Consider the following 24,314-nt stretch of genomic DNA (forward strand, 5'->3'; position numbering starts at 1 on the left):
TTAGCTGGCTGACCCCACCCACCCACCTCGAACCCCTTTTGTCTTCCCCTGAGACTTGAGTGACACCATTTACAAGACTCTATCATGAGCTTGGTGGCACATTCCCTATAATTTTTTCTAATTGTTAAGTGACAGTATAGCTTGTTACTTTCTCCATCAGGTACTCAAGTAGGTGTTCAAAGAATCAACCAATGAATTTTATTTAAACTGCTTTACCTCCTAAGGAATCAACTGTTTGTGAACTGAAAGGATCAGGAAAATGTTGCATGGATCAAGAAGATGGGTCTTTGGTGAATAGATGGGAAAAAGTAAGTATCTGGTTTTTCCACCTCCCTTGGGATTGACTGAGAAATACCCACATAAATCCAAATTCATTCAAGGTTTCTATTCTTTTCAGTGAATAAAGTACAAACTAAATGAATACAAGGCATAAATATCTTAAAGAGCTCCCGAAATTGGCCAACCCATGACTCCCGTAAGACTAGTCACCACAGAAGGCTGTTTTCCTTCAGTACAACTTTTTGTGGCTTCATCTGAGTTTGCCAGTCACTTCCCCACACACACCCCAAATCAACAAGCACTAAGGGTCTAAGCAATGGTGCACTTTCATGCTTGTGGCAGATGAAATCCACCAATATCTGAGACCCAGCACAGGAGTTTAAAACCTTTGCCAATTCCTGGCACCAGAGGAGGAAAATCAGAATCCAGTTAATCTTCAGGGGAAACCAACCCACGGTCCTCTGAGGGTGAAAAAATTTCATTCAGGAACGACCTATGGTTCTGGCTCCTCCATTTTGTGTTGGGGGTGTCAGAGGTAGAGGCCCTCACTCTGAAGTCTCACAGTTCCTGTACCTCTCAGTAACTCTAAAGTTCCATTTGTATTTTGTTTTGTTTTGTTGAGATGTGCACCAAACTGTACGATGAAGACGAATTCCAGCCCTTGGATCCATCCCAGGAGCCTATCTTCCCTCCTGAACTCATAGTAAGATACTTTACTTTTGTTGTCTCATAACATGGTGTTGTATATGCCTTTTTGTATTACACTATAGAATTACCCAGTTTTAGACATTGAAATTTGGAAGTGTGTCCAACGCGACAATGGAGCAATAACCTATTTTTAGAAACTTGTTCAGTTCTCCTATAAATAATTTAAAGCTGGCTGCTTAGAAGAATGGCGCTGCCAGGACCTCAGAGATGCTTTGGTTCAACCCCCTCTGCTGAAGATCCTGAGGTTAAAGGGTAGGTGACTTTCTCAAGGTCACACAGTGACACTGTAAGATATCTTACAGGCACTTTGGAAGGTTGGTGAAGTAAAAATCAAATGATACTTAGAATAATGGCATCACACTATTCATACAATTAACCTCTGTGGTTTCCACTCAGTGGAAAGAGAGGGAGAGAAAATAATGTAAGTACTGTGGTATGCCCACCATTCCATTCCATGACTATGCCTTGGAGAGAGTATGAGATGAGAGATGGGATTCTACTAGCTTCTCAGGTTTCAATCCCCATATACCATGCATAGTGTGAGAACTTGGACACCCCAGGTGTAAGTCTGGTATTTTTAAATTATAGATACAGATATAGATGTATACATATGTATATATGAGGGGTCTTCAACAAGTTCATGAAAAATTCATATTATGAAAAAACTGTACATGGATTTCAACATTTTTTTCACCAAAGTAAACTCCTACTAACTTGTTATAACACAGCTGAATAGGATCTAGTCTGAGGCACTAAAAAGAATATCATATCTGTTTAAAAAGAGCCCAAGTAACATGAATTCTGCTAAAATTGAAGCAAGACCAAACATCAAATTTAGGGTGAAGCTTAGGTGGAAAATGGTGAAGTCATCAATGCTTTACAAAAAGTTTATGAGGACAATACCCTCATATAAATCAACAGATTACAAATGGGTAACTTGTTTTAAGAAAGGACGAGATGATGTTGAAGCTGTAGCAGCACACTACCCACATCAATTTTCAAAAAAAAAATTCATCTTGTCCATGCCCTAATTGAAGAGGACTGGTAATTAATAGCACAAACAATAGCTAGCACCATAGACATCTCACATGGCCAACACCATAGATAGCCCAGTTTACACAATCCAGAAAAATTAAAGTTGAGCAAACTTTCCACTAAATGGGTACCAAAACCATTAAGCCCAGATCAGCTGCAGACAAGAGCAGAACTTTCAATGGAAATTTTAAACCAGTGGGATCAAGATCCTGAAGCAGTTCCTCAAAGAATTGTAACAGGAAATGAAATGTGGCTTTACCAGTATGATCCCAAAGACAAAACCTGATCAAAGCAATGGCTATCAAGAGGTGTAAGTGGCCCAGTCAAAGCACAAGGGGACCAGTCAAGAGCAAAGGTCCTGGCAACAGTTTTTTGGAATGCACAAGGCATTTTGTTTGTTGACTTTCTGGAGGGCCAAAGAATGCTAACATCTGCTTATTAGGAGGGTGTTTTGCATCCTCCTACAAGATTTTTGTCAAGCTTTAGCAGGAAAATGCCCAGGAAAGCTTCCCCGGAGAGCCCTTCTACACCACAGCAATGCTCCTGCTCATTCCTCTCATCAGACAAGGACATTGTGGGGAGAGTTTTGAAAGAAAGTCATTAGATATCCCTCTTACAGTGTTGATTTGGCTCCTTCTGATTTCTTTATGTTTCCTAATCTTTAAAAAAAAAAATCTGTAAGAGGCACCCATTTTTCTTCAATTAATAATATAAACAGATTGCATTAGCATGATTATTTCCAAGAACCTCAGTTCTTGAGAGATGGACTAAATGGTTGGTATCATCACTTACAAAAGTGTCTTGTGATGGAGATTATGTTGAGAAATAAAGTTTATTATCTTTATTTTTTAATTCCATTTCTCCACAAACTTTATGAAGTACCTTCATATCTAAATATGTATGTGTACATATGTATACACATATGTATATACTTATACATGTATATATGTGTACATATGTATACTTGTATATATGTGTGTATACATGTATATAGGTATACACACACACAACACACACATATATATACATTCCATTTGCACTATTCCTGGTGAAAGATTAAAGGATTTTTTAAGGTTAATTTTGCCTATAAGCAGTTTTGTCCTACAAAAACAAAAACAAAAAACAAAAAAAAACAAAAAACACCTAATCCCCTTAATCCCCAAAGATGAGTCCACTCTGAGTCACTGTTAGAGTAGAACTAGAACCAGAAGCCTGTGATTTAACTCCTGACTAAGCCACTTTCACGGTACCATGCTGCTTCCTCTTTACATGCTCACTTCACAGACAGAGTTTATTCTATATCCAGTCATCAATAGACACCTGTCATGATGCTTATTCAGTGGTACCCACACAGATCTTATTAGTCTGGGTAATTTCAAACAGACCACCCTTTCCTGATCCCTAGAAGCTGGGATTCTTCAGAAAGCTAAAATGACCAGCAGCCTGCTTGGATGCCCAGAGCAGCAGATACACTCACAGCTTGTTGTTCAAGAGCCTTACTTGAAAACAAATTGGCTTTGCTTCTCTACAGAGAATGGCAGAAGATCCAAACAAGAGAAGGCTAACCTTCCAAGGGGAGAGAACCACATGGATCACCCCTGCAACCCTGAACGACCTTCTGGAGCTGAAAGGCAATTTCCCCAAAGCCCCGCTTGTCATGGGAAACACAGAATTGGGTAGGTGGTTGTTACCCATGTTCTTCAGTCTAGACTAAGTAGCCCAAATATTTGTGTTTCTTTTTAAACTGTTCATAAATGCAATTCATTTTTATTAATGATATTTATGGTCCTTTATAACGCTTTGGATCTTCTTTTGCAAATGAATCATTTAAGTCACAATTTGCCCTCTGGCTTATCAGTAAACGACCTCTATTGGCATCCATTGTCTTCCTTTTCAAGCATTTCTAATTACTTTAAATACTTTTCCCTTCAGGACCCAGCATTAAATTCAAAAATGAATTCCATCCAGTTTTTATATCTCCACTTGGGCTTCCAGAACTACATTTTGTGAACACCACAGATGATGGTAAGCACCTTCTTTTTCAAATAAGATGTAATCTTTGGTGTTGGTGGGCTGTTGGTAATGGATTACATGCATTGGGCAAATTTGAGCAATTCATAGAATATCTGACCTCATTTATTCAGTCAAAGCTATTTATTGAGCACCGACTCTGTGTCCTCTATGATCTTTTCCAAACTGACCCATTCAGCTGCATCACTGAGTACTATATGTCATAGGAGCCACAGTGGTGGGAAGACGCCACATAGCTCGGCCAGGTGTGGAGGGGTTGAACAAATAGAAAATTGAAGACATTTGCTACCCAGTAGCAAAGGTTCTTGCCACACATTACTCCCTCATTCACAAATTTGTCAAAGCTATTCCCACACCTACACACACTCACTTACACACTCACACACAAAAAGTCTGGGCCACAAGATTTGAAATATAACTGTGAACAACAGCCTTATTTATTTTTATACTCTTTTCACAGCTTACCAAGTGGTTTCATATCTCTTATGTCTTGATCCTCATGATAAACCTGGGACATGGACAAAGCAAGTAGCCTTGGTATTTCCATTATCCTACCAAAGATACAGAATCAAAGGGCTTAGGTAGCTTCCCCCAGCATCACATAGCTAACATATGGCCAAGTCAGGACTAAATCCTAGGTCCCCTCACTCCTTCCACACCATGCACTGAATAAGGCTGTCTGAAAAACATATCCCACCATCTGCTACCCACACTAAACCTTTAAATGGAGAACAGGCTATAGGAGCTAAAACTCCAATAAAATAGGACTCTCTCAATAAGAAAATGGAAATCAAGTGGATAATGTCTTGCTATCCCCTCTGACCTGCCAAGCTGCAGTCAGTCCGCTTGTTCATTTTTTTACCCATTAGAAAGTCTGTATTAACAGACTCATAGGAAGAGACAGAGCAAGGGGAGGCCAGCCAGGTATGGGAGAGGGTTGGCAGGATGGCGGGGGGGGGGGTGGTATTTAGTTATTTTTAGTTATTTTAAAAGTTGTTTTAAATAAATGTATTTAGTTAGTCATTTTAGGTTTCATTATTTTTAGAAGGACAGGGGAGGTGGAGCCTGTACAACTAGATCAGCGTTTCTCAACCTTTTCTTCATTGTCACCCCTGTAAGGAGCCATAGGCTTTGTTTCCCAAATCATCCCTCCCTGAAATTTTAATACCACAGGTAAACTGTGTATCTGTTTATGTACATGTCCTTAGGTTACAGGGAGCCAGGTCCATGCATATTTGTGTCTTTCCACAGAGTCAGGCTTTTGTTGGTGCTATTTCAATCATGAAAGCCACTAGCTACACGGAGTTCCCAAGGAGGCAGTTCTCCTTAGTACCTCCCGTTCACTCAGTAGTCAGAGCTGTGGGCACACAGGCTCAAGCCACTCCCCAAGACAGTCAATATTGCAAACCATACAAAATAATACTTAGTCTATATGTAGATGTTGTAAGTTAAACATTCCACAGTGAAGTAACATTTAGCATCAAGAGGAAAAAGATAGAAGAAAGGGCTAATGAACCAGTGCAGGGGAAGGGAAGAAAACAAAAGGAGTCATTCTCTGGGCTAGGCAGCCCCTTGGTCTTGCAGGAAAGAGTCTGAGGTGCCTTCAGGGCAGACGCTGAGTTTTTACAGTGAGTGACTGCAAGCTGATATCAGTTACAACTGCCATTTCAAGCTACTGAAAGCCAAATCTTTTATAGTTACAGAGTGTTCTGGCAAGAACGGATAGTGGAAGAGTGTGCTTGTTTGTGTCCTTATCTGGTTGGACGTAGTCTTTATTTTTTTATTTGTTCACTAAACAAAACATCTTATCCTTGTTGGCAAAGTGCTTTATGAAATACAAAATGGAGTCTTCTTCTAAGACGGAGTTAGTTATGTCAAGGGTGTTGAATGCAAATAGGTGCTTTATATATAAGAAGAGTGAGATTTTGGGCTGGGCACGGTGGCTTATGCCTATAATCCCAACACTTTGGGAGACTGAGATAGGTGGATTACTTGTGCGCATGAGTTTTAGACCAGACTGGGAAACATAGTGAGATCCCGTCTTTACAAAAAAATGTAAAAATTAGCCAAGCCTGGCTTGCATCTATACCCCCAGCTATGCCAGGAGGATTGCTTAAGCCTGGTAGTTGAAGGTTGCAGTGAATTGTGATCGTCCCACTGCACTCCAGCCTGGCAACAGTACTGCCCCCATTGAGAATACATGGAGTAGATGACATCACTACTCAAATCATACTCTGTAAGCATACCCACAAACAAAACTCTGACCCAAGGCACAGGAAGGTATCTATTATTGTCATCTTTTTCATAAGAGAGCAATAGGAAGAGATGGCTGGGGAAGACGGGCTGATGGGCCACACACGTTGTGCAGGTCAGCTCCCACTTAGGCTTGATGACCTTTAAAACATCTTGTAGGACCATGGAAGGAATTTTCATATTGGATCAATTCACTTAGGCTTGATGACCTTTAAAACATCTTGTAGGACCATGGCAGGAATTTTCATATTGGATCAATTTATTCAGGAAAACTAAATTGGAAATAAAGAAAGTAATAAATTTCAGATAACTGTGGTTGATATGTGCTAAAATGTATGGCATACATGACTGTATACATGACTGGGGAAAAGGATTTGGTACTAAATATTTGGGAATAAAGCAAGCTGCTAGAAATATCTTTAATTATCTTTGGGTCTTGTCATTCTAAGTAAATAGGAAAAGAGGAGATATATTTAAAAGACCATTTACATGCAACCCCTTCTGGTTACAGTTCCTTTAAGCTGACATCTCACTACCGTGTTTTCAGGGGTGACAATCGGTGCGGGATACAGCCTAGCCCAGTTGAATGATGCCTTACATTTTATCGTTTCGGAGCAACCGAAGGAGAAGACTAAGACCTATCGAGCTCTGCTGAAGCATCTGAGGACACTTGCAGGAGCCCAGATTAGGAATATGGCCGTATGTTCTGTTGTTCTATGAGATAAGTCACGGTTATAGACAGTCATACAGTTCTGTTCAGTTTAACAAACATTCCTCTGAAGAGGAATGTCAAGTCAATGTTGAACAAGTCTGTACAATATGAGTATGAGCATGCATATGCCCAAGATGAAGACATCACGTTGAGTGTGTATGTGTGTGTGCAAAGTGAGTAACACATGGTACAGCAAAATTATGGTGCTAGAGCCACAAGATTCTGGAGAAGCTACTTGACCTCTGTAAGCTGCTGTTTCTTCATTTGAAAAATTAAGGCCCAGTGTAAGGGGAGATGTCAGTCAAGGGGCACAGAATTTCAGTTAGACAGGAGAAATAAGCTTTAGTTATCTGTTGCCCAACATGATGATTATAATTAGTAATAATGTATATTTCAAAATTGCTACAAGAGTAGATTTTAAATATTCTCACCACAAAGAAATGATGAATAGGCCGGGCCCGGTGGCTCAAGCCTGTAATCCCAGCACTTTGGGAGGCCGAGGCGGGTGGATCATGAGGTCAGGAGATCGAGACTATCCTGGCTAACATGGTGAAACCCCGTCTCTACTAAAAATACAAAAAACTAGCCGGGCGTGGTGGCGGGCGCCTGTAGTCTCAGCTACTTGGGAGGCTGAGGCGGGAGAATGGCGTGAACCCGGGAGGCGGAGCTTGCAGTGAGCCGAGATCACGCCACTGCACTCCAGCCTGGGAGACACAGCGAGACTCCGTCTCAAAAAAAAAAAAAAAAAAAAGAAATGATGAATACACAAGGTGATAGATACTTTAATTAGCTTGATCTAATCGTTCCGCTATGTATACATAAATCATAACGGCACATTGCACCCCATAAATATATATAATTATTGTCAATCTAAAATTTTTAAATAAAAGTAAAAACTATAGACAAAAAACATCACACCAAAATTTAGGATAAAAAAAGTCACACCAAAAATTAAGATTCAACCAAACAGACCATCTCTAAGGTCCAAATAGACAATCTCTAAGGTCTCTATTTAACCAAATAGACTATCTCTAAGATTCAACCAAATAGACTATCTCTATGTCCAGCTCTAAAATTCCATGAAACATGTCTTACCCAAGGTGTAGTAAACACAGCCTGCATTTCCAAAATACTCTTGTATGGCTGGTTCTCCTCTTAGGCCTTTGCACCAAGGTGAATTTCTAAACATGTGTATCCCACATGTCCATTCTTGGATATCCCCCAGTTGTTTAGCTTTATGGAGCTTTCTTATTACTTAAGACTTTAAAATGATTAGTTTGAATCATTCCTCATTTCACATATGACGGGCAGTTCAGCAGGATTTAATAGGGCCAGGAGACACTTCCTGTCTCCTGATTTCCTCTGGCCCTTCGGCTGATTCTCAAAACCCACTATGTGTTTTCACCTTCTGCATCTTCTGTCCCTTTTCTGAAGCACATTGCTCCTCTCAACATCAACTTGTCCCCTTAAGTCTTTCAAAGGCCCACTTTCGAGGCTGTGTATGAAGCAGACTTTACTGAGGCTTAGGGCAGCAAAGCAGCCTGTACTCCCCAGCAGCACCACAGGCATTTGAATGCGATGCTCCTGTTCTGGTTCTTTAGGTTTCCCCAGGCTCGTCTCTCTACCTACCGCATATTGGTGCACACTTTCTTCCCTTTAACTATACCCCTTCTTCTCCCTAACCTGCAGGCACTAGCCCCTAAATTCCCATAAGTAAACATACTTATCAAGGAAGGCTTCTGAACAAAGACAAATGCATACTAGAGTCAGTTCTCAAAGAAATGTTCCTCTTCATTGCACATGGAAGAGGAATATTTTCTCAAGCTGTCAGTTTGAATGGAGTCAGGAGTGGGAATCTTGCACAATATATTATCTATCTATTTAACTGCCCCCAAACTCTGCCAGCTCTTTCAATGACGCAAAAAAAAAGAGAGAGAATATAAAACTTACACAAGAACCCTGTATACATAATTCCGTATTTGTCTAATAACTAAGTATAGCTTTTAAAATGCCATCTTTTTTTTTATTTAGACTTTAGGAGGACATGTGGTGAGCCGGCCTAATTTTTCTGACCTAAACCCCATTTTAGCAGCAGGAAATGCTGCCATCAATCTAATATCTAAAGGTAAGAGACCAAGCTTTAAGCATTTTTTTTCTGTGCTCATCACTATCAGTTATATAGCTCCTGCTGTAAACCATTAATTAGGGACCCAAGTACTTCTAATTTAGATTCATAGGCTATGTTTACATTACCTCAAACCTAAGGGTGAAACTGTGACCAATTATCCTGCTCTCCGGCTGTTCTATGTGTAGACAATTTCTCTTAAATATTTGGCCACATTTCTGATCAATCTAAATTGCAGTATCAAAGCAGGTGAAGAAAAATTAATGAGAAGTATCTCTGTGGCTTTAAAGATTTATGCCATATTTTATTGCAGAGATTCATAAAGATGGCCATTTTTCCTATAGCACTTTTTGTTTTAAACAAAATCAAGTTTGTGGGGCATATTACTTATTCCTCCTCTCTTTATTCAAAGACGCCATGAGCTTTGTGGAAAGAAAATGATTTAAACTTAAAGAAATAAAAATAAATGCATATTATTCATAGGGCTATTAATGTAAGATATCTTCTTGATTAAAATTACATTTAAAAAGTATGGATCAAAAAACAGTATGGTAAGCTGTTTTAAATATATATATACACACACACACATATATGTATATATATTCACACACACACACACACACAATCATGTATAAAAATTTTTTAGCCAAAAACAGACCACATACATGACGGTGGTTCCATAAGATTACATTAATAACACCATATTTTTGCAGTACTTTTTCTGTGTGTTTAGATATGTTTAAATACACAAATATTTACCATTATGTTGTGATTGCCTACAGTATTCACCACAGTAACATGCTGTGCAGGTTTGTAGCCTAGGAGCAATAGCTACACCCTGTAGCCTCGTTGTAGCTATTGCTACACAAACCTAGATGGTATGGTAGGCAGTACACTACACCATCTAAGTTTATGTAAATACATTCTATGATATTCACACAACATAATCACCTAACTACACCATTTCTCAGAATGTATCCCCATTAAATGTCTCATGACTATCGGGAATCCCATCTCTGCCACCAGTCCCACCTCTGGTACTTTGCAAAGGTCACTCAACCTCTCTGGAGCTCAGTGTTCTCATTAGTGAAATGTATACATTGTACTAGGTTGTTTCCAAATAGCTTTAAAGCTCTTCGAGGCCAAATTTTATGAGTAGCATATAATGGTCTATAAGAACCAGAAATGACTTTGCAGCTTATCTGACCAACCCTGCCACTCTGAAGCTGAGAACCCCAAAGTTTCCATGACTTGCCAAAGTCTAGCTGGAGCTAGAACCAGACATGGATCCCAGCCTGCACCCTCTTTCCACCACACATCACATCTGTCACTGGCAACATATCCTCCAATTTGATAAGCACATCCTAACCAAGGGTGATTTTCTCAAACAGAAGGACAACGGCAGATTCCTTTAAATGGTCCTTTCCTTGAGAGATCACCTGAGGCGGACTTGAAATCAGAAGAGATTGTGTCATCTGTTTATATTCCCTATTCCACTCAGGTGAGGGTTCCCTGACTCACTGCCCAGCCCGAAGGAAGCCCCGCTGACCTGTGCAATGAGCCTGCAGATAGGCTTCCAGGACAATGCTCTAGGGAGATTTTCTGGGCTGCCACACAGGGAGGGGCAAATTTCCAAATGACCATTTGATTTGCTTTCATATCAGGGCCACACTATGACTTTTATGGGCCCTAGGCACTTTTGCCTTTTTGAATCTCTTCCTCCATAAAAAATAAACTGTATGACTGTATAGCTATATCTATATATAAAAATGATTGTAACAATATAAATCCAAGCTGCATTCAGTGTCTTATATTCATTTTTTTTTTTATTTTAAAAGATGTTTTAAATTTCTACTTTTACTTTAGATATAGGGGCTACAGGTGCGGGTTTGTTACATGAGTATGTTGCGAGAGGCTGAGGTTTGGGATACAGACTCCATCACCCAGGTAGTGAACATATTACCCAATTGGTAGTTTTTCAACTCATGCCCCCCTCCCTCCCTACCCCATCTAGTAGTCTGCAGTAAATTAAAAGTAAAACATTTCCCTGGGCCCCAAAAGTACCCTAGGCTCTATCTCACATGAAAGATTCTCCTTTTGCAAAGCCAGTCTACCTAAAGGGCACAGTGGCAGTGGTCCTATAAGATTATATTACCTAAAGGGCACACTGGCCTTACAAAAGGAGAACCTTTCATGTGACTTGAATTTTCGGTCTCAGGTAAATATGCATCTTACCCAAGATTAAGTAAATCCAGTCAACATCATCTACAGCAAGTTTCTGGCTGAAAGTTCATTATCATAAAATTACCTCCAAGTCAATCAACATTTATTAACCAAATAGTTTAAATAAAATTATTTACTTATTAACCACCTACCAATCTATATCCCAGGCACAGTGTGGTAAACCCAGAAGACACTAAGGGTTTATGACACAGAAGGGGTCCTGTCCTTGAAGATCGGTAAATCTTTTTTTTTTTTTTTTTTTTTAAACACCCTGCAGATAATACATAATTACACTTTATTTTTTTTTATTATTATTTTTTAAATTTATTTATTATTATTGTACTTTAAGTTGTAGGGTACATGTGCATAACGTGCAGGTTTGTTACATATGTATACTTGTGCCATGTTGGTGTGCTGCACCCATCAACTCATCATTTACATCAGGTATAACTCCCAATGCAATCCCTCCCCCCTCCCCCCTCCCCATGATAGGCCCCTGTGTGTGATGTTCCCCTTCCTGAGTCCAAGTGGAAGATCGGTAAATCTAACAGGAAGAGCTTGAAGTAGGAAATAACTAATACCCTCAGACAGGAAATGAGTGGACAGCAAGCCACTCAGAGTAGCTTGGTGAGGGGAAGAGCCTAAAGGGAGGAAAGGGGAGGAAGGGTGATGGGGGTGAAGCATAGAAGATGGTAGCCTTTGAATCAGTGGAGAGAAGGGAGGAGAGCCTGGGGGTTGGGGATGGCAGTTTGGGAGGCCAGGGAGTGGGGTATGGGGCTGGAGGAGCCCATGAGTGAGATTGAAAGGGAAGCTGGGCTCCATTACTAAACACATCCATTGCTCCATCAAGGAGTTTGTATGTGTTCTAACAGATGGCCGCCTCTGAAGGCTTTAAATGGAAGTGGTATTTTAAGAACATAAATGGAGTAGAAAGTTAAAGGATAAATCAGATCGGGGAGAGACTAAAGACTGAATGACCAACTAGGAGGCTGATGCAGCACTTCCAGCAATAAATTGGGAGATGGTGGTGAGGGCAGTGGCAGCAGGAATGGAGAGGAAAGTCTCCATACATCAGTAGAGCAGAGTAAATATGATCAGCATGTCTCAAACACTTCTCTGTCACCAGTGTTTTGTATGACAGAAATGTTTTATCCTTGACAAGGTCCATGGTGGTAGGATTTAATATCTCCCCCACGCCCGCCAAGATGCTGGCCACACAAAGAGGCTTTCCCACTTCATGGCTCCAATGTTCCACTCTAGTCATGAGATTCAACCAAGAAGGACAGGCTACTCCTAGAAAGAACTGGGGAGACCAGTAGTCCAGTGGTTTTCAAGCTTTTTCTTTCTTTTTTTTTTTTTTTAAACAATACAACTCTTTATTCTAACGAAATTTACATAGAACAGCAAACTAAAACAGATGAAACTGAAGCTGTGGTAGTTCTATTTAAGAGCCATCCTATCTGCCCATCTTCCCTCATTCAACTCAGCAGCCCCTAAGGTACCACCTGATCTAACCCAGCCTTCTCATTTTAAAGAAAAGTAAGAGCCAGTTTTTTCCATCACTTGCCTGAGGCCACATGTGACCATTCAGAGTTGAAAGGCATAAAGCTTAGCCAGTAAGCATAGACTCGAGTCAGGCTGCTTAGCTTGGAACCCCAGTTCTGCCACTTGCTGTGTGACTTTGTGCAATTTACTTCACATCTCAGTTTCCTCATCATAAATTGGAAATGAGCAGACTTGTTGTAAGGACTAAGTATTAATATATATGAGCCACATCGGACAGTACCCATATACGGCATATATGTCAACTATAGTCAGTCACAGTGCCTAGAGATCCACTCATCGAAAGTATTGCTGTATGGCAGACTGTGGAGTAAGCACTAAATGTTCTGAGTGTTTTCCTATCTCCAGTGGCACTTTGTGTTTGGACTCCGGATGGCCCAGCGTCAGGAGAACGCATTTGCCATTGTCAATGCTGGGATGAGCGTGAAGTTTGAAGACGGCACGAACACCATCAAGAAACTTCAAATGTTCTATGGAAGCGTGGGCCCCACCACTGTCTCTGCAAGCCAAACCTGCAAGCAGCTCATTGGGAGGTATGTCATAGTACATCTGGGGCATGATACTCAGGCCTTTCTAGTTTAGATTATTTTTTTAATGAAACTAGCACTTGGAGAATTTTTTCTGATGATAAAAATACATACAATCATTTAGAAAATTTAAGCACTGAAGAAAAGTATAAAGTACAAGCCACCCAAAAGCCGCCCTTTTTAAGGTACAGTGATTCTTTTATTACAGGTTTCTGCAATGCGATTAATGCACAAATTACTTAGTTTGAGTAGATATTATCTTTAAATTTTCACTTTTAATTAGCCTGTATAGTAAGTCGCCAATACTGTGTCCTAAGACATCTGAAAATGTCCTTAAGCCACATTTGAAAAAGATGAAATGTTTAAAAGATTAAATGACCTCCTCCTGTCGCTCTCATTATCGCTAACATTTGAAAAGTAATTTTTAAAAATGTTTCCAACTAGTGCTTCTATAATACTTTCTATCCACTCATTGTTAGCAATTAGAACTTAATGTGAGTTTTTTCGCAGATACAAAAATAACTTCATGCTTCCAAAAAATGTATATAGAAACATGATTTCTGAAATATTTTACTGCTATCTTCAATAATTTTTTATTTACCAAATATTTACCTAGTGTAGTGTGTATGCCAGGCTGGAGGATAGTTGCTGGAGATACAGCAGTGGACAAGATCAACAAAGTCCCAGATCTCAGGAAGCTTTGGCGTTAGTGCTTTTTTAACCCAGGTATTTAAGGTAAATCAACATTCCCAATCCTGGAAATGAAAAATAATAATATAGGAAGACTTAATGTAGAAAGTTTGGGAACCACTGCATCAGATACTGAAGAGAGCTAACAAACTCTCTTGAAGATATTTTGTCTAGACTTCAAAGGTGGATACAACTTGCTCTCCATCTTTCTTTGCATGTCAGTTTAGTGTCTGTCTTTGCCTACAAGAATGCTCAATTGCAGATTATTTTTAATAGTAAAGAAACTAACATTAAACTAAAATCCAGCAATAGGGAAATTGCAAGACAAATTATGGTACATCCAAATATGATATTCTCTCTTTGCCTTCTTCTATGAAACATTAACATTCTTTCCTTCTAGGCAATGGGATGACCAAATGCTGAGTGATGCCTGCCGATGGGTCCTGGATGAGATCTACATCCCACCAGCAGCTGAGGGTGGCATGGTGGAGTACAGGCGAACCCACATCATCAGCCTCCTCTTCAAATTCTACCTGAAAGTGAGGCGAGGACTGAATCAAATGGTAAATGGCTTCTCTGGGTTTCAGGGTGCCTTGACATTCTTAGCACAGATCTGCACATGAAGGACTTCCCCGCCTGCCTTTGATAACACGTGGAGGCTTCCTGGGCTAGGGCCCTCAATGTGGTGCTCCCAGTCTCCAACGTCTCCTCCTGGGCCACTTTGCTCCTCTCCTTCCCTCTCCCTTCCTCACCCCTGGGCTGAGAAAGGGACAACTTTATTATACCATTTGCCTTATTTGTGTGACAAACACTAACATGCAAGATCAGATTGACCTACAGTGGTGAAAAGCCTTCAGTAAGTAAATCCATATCTTTTCCGTTTTTAAAGAACATATTCTTGTTAAAATAATAAGTAAAATTAAAATAATGCTTTACTATTTAGAAAATATGAATAAGTTAAAAAAGAGGAGAAACTCCTTTATAATCCCATCACCCATAGATAAACACTATTACTATTTTGGTGTGCATGCTTTGAAACCCTTCATTATGGATGTATATGTATATGTGTAGGTATCTGTATAACTGTGTAGTATAGCTTGCTTATTTCATTTAGCAATGTAATCATCTTTCAGTGACATTAATTATTTTTCAGTGGCATCATGACATAATGGTTGCATGGCATGTTTAGAGATAGATGCACCATTCATTATTTGATCCATTCCTTATTTTTGACATTTAGATTGTTTTTACTTTTCTGTTAACTATTTTTTTAGCCTAACCTAGTTTAAAATAACCCCCACAGTGTTTCTCCAAATATGATCCATGATCATGAGCGCCCCCTTGATGAGCCACGAAGTGATCCCAAAATGGCAGACAGATGACTACACCTATAACCCTTTTATGACTGAGAACTTTGCTCTCTTAGTTCAGCCAGTCCTTGTTATTATTTTATTAACCTTATTTATTATCTGTATTATTTTAGTATATTCTGTTATACATTGTATACTCTATTATGTGTTATATAACATATTCAATAGAAAAATATATAATCAGTATATAATTTTATACATATTCAATCTAAAAATATGTACGTATGTCTTTAATAGATTATATCACATATAAAATCCATATTAATGGTATTAATAATTAACCATTATCATATATAATGCATAATAAATATAAAAGAAAAACATATTCAATTATCATATATTTAATAAATAAGCATATTTAAAAGGTTATCAAATATTATCTTACATATTACCTTCTATTTATTATATATTCTATCATTATAAAAGAATTCAAAATACGGAGAAGCAAAATTTTTTAAATGAACTGTAATCTAATAATCCTACCGTAACCACTATTAACATTTTGGAATACATACTTTTATATTTTTATATTTTTTTTACAAAACATGGGATTATACTGTACATAAATTTTTGTAACTTTTTTTATTTAACTATATTTCATGAATTTTTCAATGCCATTAAAGACATTTCTGCAAAGTTATTTTTTATAACTGCGGAATATTGTACTTGGATGTACCATCATTTCCCTATTATTGGATATTTGGCTTAATTCTAGTTTCCTTACTATCACAAATAATCTGCAATTGAATATCCTTGTAGATTAATCTTTCCCTACTCCCTCAATTGTTTATTTGAGATACATGCCCACAAAAGTGGCCCAGGTTTGGAAACACAGCCTCCATTTAGAAGTATCCATATTTCCATTCATTCAAAAAAAGACTTTGTCATGAAAGGAAATCTTTACTTCCTGGAAATAACATTTATTTTTCTGTGCACATAAATAGATGTAGTTATTATTCAAGCAACTGCTACTAGCTTACAGAACTTGAAGCTCAGAGCTTTCTCCCAGAACTGGCATCTAAGATCTAAAAGAATAGATTGGATAACTTTATCTCCATGTGTTTTTCCAAGCTGTTCACTCAGATTGTAAAATTAACTGTGAAGTAATCTTCTGTTCAGGATCCCCAGAAGTTTCCCGACATTCCAGAAAAGTTCATGAGTGCTCTAGAAGACTTTCCCATAGAAACACCCCAAGGAATTCAGATGTTTCAGGTTGGTGGACAGAGTTTTTTGTTTTTTAATGTTTATGCATTCAGATGTATGCATTAGGCATACTTCTCCTTCTTTTCAATAACTGTATTTAAGATAATGTCTATTGAAGCCAGCTGATGTTACCTATTGCTATACACACACAATTTGCTTGGTTTAGCTTCTATGCTTTTACTCAAGGCTACACAAGAATTAGATTCTGAATCATTGTTCTCCACTATTTTCAGTTTAGTTACCTCCTTTGCTCGCCCAATACCTGTTCTTCCTTTAAAACCCAAGTCAACATTTACTGCCTCTAGAAAGCCTTCTCTGCCTTATTACAACCACCCTGAATCTAGGATGTCTTCTTTTTGGGGGTAAGAGGAGAATTGTAACAAGAATATAATCCCTTACCATAGTACTTAATACTTAATGGATATTTATTAACCTGAACGCATGGATATGGATACCCAATTGCCTATAATTTTTTGTTTTTTGGGCTTTTTTTTGTTTTGTTTTTTGTTTTTCCCTAACACGTGAGTAAGCCAGATATATCAGACCTAATTTTCAGGGCATGAGAATTCCTCGTGGCAAAATAATTTACTTTATCCGTTAACAGTGTGTGGATCCCCACCAACCCCCACAAGATCCAGTTGGACACCCAGTCATGCACCAGTCGGCCATTAAACACACCACAGGGGAAGCTGTGTATATTGACGACATGCCCTGCATCGACCAAGAACTCTTCCTGGCTCCAATCACCAGCACCAGAGCTCATGCAAAGATCATGTAAGGAAGTAAAAGAGATTCTTAATGTTACTGAAACACATTCAGAGTTTCACATTCAAATCAAGGGCTTATTAAATATTTAATTCAAATAAGAATATTAATTTCCAGCGTGGTGGCTCACACTTGTAATCCCAGGCTGGGGCAGGCAGATCGCTGGAGCTCAGTAGTTCGAGACCAGCATAGGCAACATAGCGAAACTCCATCTCTACAAAAAATTAGCCAGGCATGGTGGCATGCGCCTGTAGTTCCAACTACTGAGGAGGCTACCTGAGTCCAGGAGACCAAGGCTGCAGTGAGTTTTGATCACGTCACTGCACTCCAACCTGGGCAACAGAGTGAGACCCTGTCTCACAAAAAAAAGAAAGAATACACATTTATTTTTCTGGTTGAGAATCAGTCATTTTTTAAGCATAGTTATGTAAGAATCCAAGGATATGAAAGAGTTAGAACATCTGCTAAATACTGGCATTTTTCAACATAGAATATTGCTCCACGATTTAGTTATGACATCCATTATAGTTTCTCCCTGTGTTTGAGGAATCACTGGGAACTGGCTCCTGAAACTTTAATATCTACCTTCAAATTTTCTCTCCTAGATCAATTGATATTTCAGAAGCCCTGGCACTTCCAGGTGTTGTTGACGTGATAACAGCAGAGGATGTTCCAGGAGATAATAACTATCAAGGAGAGATTTTCTATGCACAGAATGAGGTGGGTGATTTATGTGTGGTTTATTATTCAAATACCTTGCTGGAGATGCCAAAATGATTATTGGTTATGACTATAGCCATCCATGGATCCATGTTCACATCACAAAGACTTGTTGGAAACCAATGACTCTGCCTCAGTGATTCTCAACTTCTCTCTTGAATTGTGGACCCTTTTGAGATTCTGATAAAAGCCAGAAGTCCTCAAAGAATACTTCTCAAAAGTCATGAAAGTCATAGAAGCAACACAGATCATAAGACATTGAAAGAACCAGCAGAATGTTAGGTTAATTGGATCACTGTGTATGCTGAGGGAATGGTGAGTAATGTGGCCAAGAACAACCAGAAGGGAGATCATTAAAGCCAGATAATTAGTTTCTACATTCAACTTTGGGCCCCCTAAGTCCCACTCAAACCACTGTTGTAAATTTATTCTCATAGGTAGAAAATAATCTTGCTTTTGGTCACAAAAACCCAATAGGTAAATGTAAGAATGTGGGAACAGTAATTCCTTTTTAATGAGTCTGTGTTTTCGCTAATTACAACATGTGGCTTTCTGCAGGTAATTTGCGTGGGTCAGATCGTCGGCACTGTGGCCGCTGATACCTATGCTCATGCAAGAGAGGCAGCCAAAAAAGTGAAGATCGCTTATGAAGACATAGAGCCAAGGATTATCACAATAGAGGTAGTCAGACCGCTTTGTGTCTTCTAGAATGACTTCAGTGGTGGACTTGGGGCACAGTTCAACCCATGGAGTCATAAAATAGCATAAGTTGGGTTCCATCTATACTTTGTTCAGTGTTACCTGTAGTTTTAGAGTGAAGGCTCCCGCAATTTGCCCCTCAAGACAGAAACTGAGTCCTTTCCTGCTTAGACTCCTCCTTCCCACCACTGCTTCTACAGGGACCCGTGGAAATGAAGCATTCTGTGCCCACTTCTCCTGTGACCTCTTGCCAAGGCATGGGCTAAGAATGCAGATAAGCAACACCTGAGATATGTCCTTATAATTTCATATACAAAAGCAGTCAGCCGGAAAATCTAGAGCAATGTGGAAATCAGAAAAAAATGTAACACTTACTTATGACAACTATTGGGTCCTCTGCCTCCCTGCCCACTTACTGCTCAAGCACAGACAGGCTCTGGAGACAGACTACTTTGATTCATCATCTGACTCTGCCACTAGCAGCCTCTTAATAGCAGCAAAAGCTTTAAACCCCTCATACCTCAGCTTTTCCTTCTGTAAAATGGTAATTCTAAAAGTACCTACACCAAAAGGTCATGGTAAGCTTAAATGAGAGAATCCCAGTAAAATCCTTAGCATAGCACCTGGGACAGGGAATGCATTCAATAAATGTTACCTATCATTTTTGTTTTAGTTGTCATGAATGAGGGCAAGGACATGTTGCGTGCTCTTGTACTTTATATCCCCAGTGCCTAGCAAAGCTCTAAACCCACAGTAGATGCTCAATAAACATATGTTGGATGACGGAGGGATGGAGGGATGGAGGAATCGATGGATAGGTGGATGCATAAGCAATATGGACACCCTCCACCCCCCCGCCCACAAAGTAGATTCAGTCTTGAGCATCCACTTCATTTCTCCCCTCTTCTTCCCAACAGCTGCCAAGTTCAAGTTTTTTCCAGTTATCTTTTAAACGTCCCTTAAGGCTGCCCCTTTCTTTTCATTCTCGCTTTCACTCCACCCTCCAGCCTAGTCCTCACTATCTTCTTTTCAGATTTACTACAAAAACCACTAAAAGAGGCTCTTTTCTTCCATTTCAGCCCGTCTACCTAACATAGTAACTTTCCTAAGTCACTAAGGTCATTAGGTCACTTTTCCTATTTAACACTATGCCCTTAGATAAGGTCCAAATTCTTTAGTATCAAATCAAGGTCTTTAATAGTCCAGCCACATTCCACCTTTCAAACCCATCTTCCACTGTTTCTTGATAGAAAACCTGCACCCTGACCATTCTGGCCTTTTGCTCTTTTTGGCCCCTCAGCTTGGTTTCAGCCTCAAACTATTGTTTTATGATGTGCCTTTGACTTCAAATGATTCAGGATCCAACTCAGGTCACCCATTCAAGGCCATTCCTGGGCCCCATCAGCCTCCTCCTTCTTGACCTCTCTTTACTATTGAGTAACCCTCTAGCCCCAGAGTCAGCACCTAACTGCCAAACTGACTCAGATCATCACTCAGCAATGGAGAGGTGGGAAGCGGGTTTATATACCCTTGTGTCCCCCTCAGCCCTTCCCCAGAGCACTGTACAAAAATGAGTCACCAATGCCTGTAATCCATTTGAGTCCGCCTTCTTCTGACTCTTCACGCAGCCCTGGCTCTGATTTTCTCGGTGTAATGAAGACCTGATACAGTAGAAACATGGAAGCGTGGAATTTTCATGGGAAACAAATTGTTTGCTAGAATGCAAAATTAAATCTTTTGCTGTTGTTTTGGTTTGTTTTTCCACTGCAGCAAGCCCTAAAGCACAATTCATTTCTTTTTGATGAGAAAAAAATCGAGCAAGGAAATGTAGAGCAAGCCTTTAAATATGTTGACCAAATCATTGAAGGTAAGTAATCTTAGCGAGAAAAGGGAAGCTTCTGAAGCTGAAGACTCTAATTTCAATCATCTGGACTGAAAACTACTGAAACTCTAAGGCAATATTTCCCATTCAAGTGTGATTTTTAAACAGTAATTTAAAGTGCAGAGGAAATTTACAGGTTGGTGAATTTTTGTGTATGTATAAACATGTGTAAATACTACCCACATCAAGACATAGAACGTGACTGGGCACAGTGTAATCCCAGCACTTTGGGAGGCCAAGGCAGGCAGATCACTTGAGTTCAGGAGTTCAAGACCAGCCTGGCCAACATGGTGAAACCTCATCTCTACTAAAAATACAAAAATTAGCCAGGGGTGGTGACCTACACCTGTAGTCCCAGCTACTAGGGAGGCTGAGGCATGGGAATCGCTTGCACCTGGGAGGTGGAGGTTACAGCGAGCCAAGATTACACCACTGCACTCCAGCCTGGATGACAAAATGAGACTCTGTCTCAAAAAATAAAAATAAAAAATTTTAAAAAGACATAGAAAATTTCTGCACCCCCAGCATGCTTCCATGTGTCCTCTCTTAGTAACCCCTCAAGGTATTATTCTAATATTTATCACTGTAAATTAGCTTTACCTCATTTGCACTTTATATAAATGGAACCTTATAACCTCTGTTACGCCTTCTGCTTTTATTTAACATTATGTATGAACGATTCATTCATGTTGTTGCATAGATTCTTTTTTCTCATTGGTAGTATTCTGTTATGCAAATATTTCACAATTTATTTATTCATTCTACCATTCAGGACATTAGAGTTGTTTTTAACTTGGCGGCATTATGAATAAAATTTCTATAAACACTATTATGCTTATATTTTGGTGAACATAGCACTTGTTTCTAATGGAATGTACCCAGGAATGAAATTGCTGAATAATAGCTTTTTTTTTTTTTTTTTTTTTTGAGATGGAATCTGGCTCTGTTGCCCAGGCTGGAGTGCAGTGGTGTGATCTCGGCTCACTGCAAGTTCCGCCTCCCGGGTTCACACCATTCTCCTGGCTCAGCCTCCCGAGTAGCTGGACTACAGGTGCCCGCCACCACGCCTGGCTAATTTTTTGTATTATAATAAAGACAGGGTTTTGCTGTGTTAGCCAGGATGGTCTCGATCTCCTGACCTCATGATCTGCCCACCTTGGCCTCCCAAAGTGCTGGAATTACTGGTGTGAGCCACCACGCCTGGCCACAATCCTCCCACCTCAGCCTCCTAAGTAGCTGGGACTACAGGCATGCACCACCATGCCCAGCTAATCTTCGTATTTTTTGTAGAGATGGGGTTTTGCCACATTGCCTAGGCTGGTCTCAAACTCCTGGGCTCAAACAATCCCCCTTCTTTAGCCTCCCAAAGTGCTGGGATTACAGTGTGAGCCACCACACCCAGACAATTTCTTCCATTTATTTATTTATTTATTTTTGAGATGAAGTTTCGCTCTTGTTGCCCAGGCTGGAGTGCAATGGAGTGGTCTCGACTCACTACAACCTCCACTTCATGGGTTCAAACGATTCTTCTGCCTCAGCCTCCCTAGTAGCTGGGATTACGGGCTTGCACCACCACACCCGGCTAATTTTTGTAATTTTAGTAAAGATGGAGTTTCACCATGTTGGCCAAGCTGGGCTCAAACTCCTGACCTCAGGTGATCTGCCCACCTCAGCCTCCCAAAGTGCTGGGATTACAGGCTGAAGCCACCGCGCCGAGTCTAATTTCTTCATTTTAATGAATATCAATTTTTCAGTCATTTATTTATAGCTAATGATTTTGTGCTCATTGAAGAAATTTTGCCTGTCCAACGGTCATGAAGATATTCTCTTATGTTTTCTCCTAGAAACTTGATTGTTTTAGCTTTTGCACTTAGGTCTATGATTCACCTCAAATTAAATTTTCTGTATGATGTGAGATATGAGTCAATATTCCATCTTTTTCATGTGGATATTCAATTGACCCAGCACCATTTATTGAAGACTATCCTTTCCCTTACTGAATTGCAGTGCAGCTTTTGTTGTTTTCCAGATGTCTACATATGTGTTGTTCTACTTCTGAGTTCTCTATCATATTCTATTTGTCTATTTACCTATCTTGCTAATACCAGTGTCTTACTTGCTGTAACTTTATAGTGAGTCTTAAAATCCGATAATTTAAGGTACTTTTGCTGCTGTTTCTTCAATACGACCTTAGCTATTATAGGTCCTTTGCATTTTCAGATAAATTTATCATTAATTCATAAATCCCGCCAAAAATAATTTGTTGGGATTTTGATTGGGATTGCATTGAAACAATATATCAAATTTGAGAGAATTGAAATCTTAACAATATTATGTCTTCTAATCCATAAGCATGGAACACTTTGCCTTTTATCTAGGTTTTCTTTAACTTTTCTCAGTAATTTTTAGTTTTCACTATAGAGATCTTGCAACTCCTTTTTAATATTTATTCCTAGTATTTTATGCTTTGTGATACTATGGTTATTTTTATTTAACTTTATTTAACTTGTTGTGTCTAGTATATAAGAACGCAGTTAATTTTTGTATATTGATCTTATATCTAGCAATTTTGCTTAATTCCTTTACTATTTTAATAGACTTAGAGATTCTCTTGAATTTTCTATGTACACAGTTGTATGACAGTTTTATTTATCTTTTCCAATCTTGACACTGTTATTTGTTAATTGATTTGTTTAGACTTAACGTTCTGGCTAAGATTTTTTTTTTTAAGTTCTAGGTTTGTGTGTGTGTGTGTGTGTGTGTGTGCATGTGTCTGTATTTTAATTTTATTTAAGTTCTGGGGTACACATACAGGATGTGCAGGTCTGTTATACAGGTAAACATGTTCCATGGTAGTTTGTTTCCCTATTAACACATCACCTCAATATTAAGCCCAACATGCATTAACTATTTTTCCTGAAGCTCTCCCTCCCTCCACCCTCCAAGAGGCCCCAGTGTATGTTGGTCACCTCCCTGTGTCCATGTGTTCCCATTGTTCGGCTCCCATTTATGAGTGAGAACATGCGGTGTTTGGCTTTCTGTTCCTGCGTTAGTGTGCAGAGGATAATGGCTTCCAGCTCCATCCATGACCATGCAAAGAACATTCCTCATTAAAAAGTGGGCAAAGGACATAAACAGACACTTCTCAAAAGAAGACATTTATGCAGCCCACAACCAGAAGAAAAAAAGCTCAACATCACTGGTCATTAGAGAAATGCAAATCAAAACCACAGTGAGATACCATCTCATGCCAGCCAGAATGGCTTTTATTAAAAATTCAAAACAACAGATGGTGGCAAGGCTGCAGAGAAGTAGGAATGCTTTTACACTGTTGGTGGCAATGTAAATTAGTTCTACCATTGTAGGAGAGAGTGTGGCGATTCCTCAAAGATCTAAAACCAGAAATGCCATTTGACCCAGCAATCCCATTACTGGGTATATACCCAAAGGAATATAAATCATTATCATATAAAGATACATGCATATGCATGTTCATTGCAGCACTATTGACAATAGCAAAGGCATGGTA

The 24,314-nt window shown here is 39.3% G+C and overlaps 1 protein-coding gene across 1 annotated transcript in view; it reads left to right on the forward strand.

Annotated features, from left to right (window-relative positions):
• Positions 1-24,314, forward strand: part of AOX4 (aldehyde oxidase 4) — a 91,805-nt gene that overhangs the window by 32,914 nt on the left and 34,577 nt on the right. The window contains exons 9-22 of the mRNA XM_074009671.1: positions 225-308; positions 902-982; positions 3,554-3,698; positions 3,955-4,047; positions 6,854-7,005; positions 9,050-9,143; positions 10,535-10,644; positions 13,278-13,462; positions 14,547-14,709; positions 16,636-16,728; positions 17,324-17,493; positions 18,090-18,204; positions 18,763-18,885; positions 20,674-20,770. Coding sequence (XP_073865772.1) covers positions 225-308; positions 902-982; positions 3,554-3,698; positions 3,955-4,047; positions 6,854-7,005; positions 9,050-9,143; positions 10,535-10,644; positions 13,278-13,462; positions 14,547-14,709; positions 16,636-16,728; positions 17,324-17,493; positions 18,090-18,204; positions 18,763-18,885; positions 20,674-20,770 — 1,705 coding nt within the window. The remainder of the gene's footprint in view (positions 1-224; positions 309-901; positions 983-3,553; positions 3,699-3,954; positions 4,048-6,853; positions 7,006-9,049; positions 9,144-10,534; positions 10,645-13,277; positions 13,463-14,546; positions 14,710-16,635; positions 16,729-17,323; positions 17,494-18,089; positions 18,205-18,762; positions 18,886-20,673; positions 20,771-24,314) is intronic.

The sequence above is a fragment of the Macaca fascicularis genome, chromosome 12 (assembly GCF_037993035.2).
Source record: "Macaca fascicularis isolate 582-1 chromosome 12, T2T-MFA8v1.1".
Lineage (NCBI taxonomy): Eukaryota > Metazoa > Chordata > Mammalia > Primates > Cercopithecidae > Macaca > Macaca fascicularis.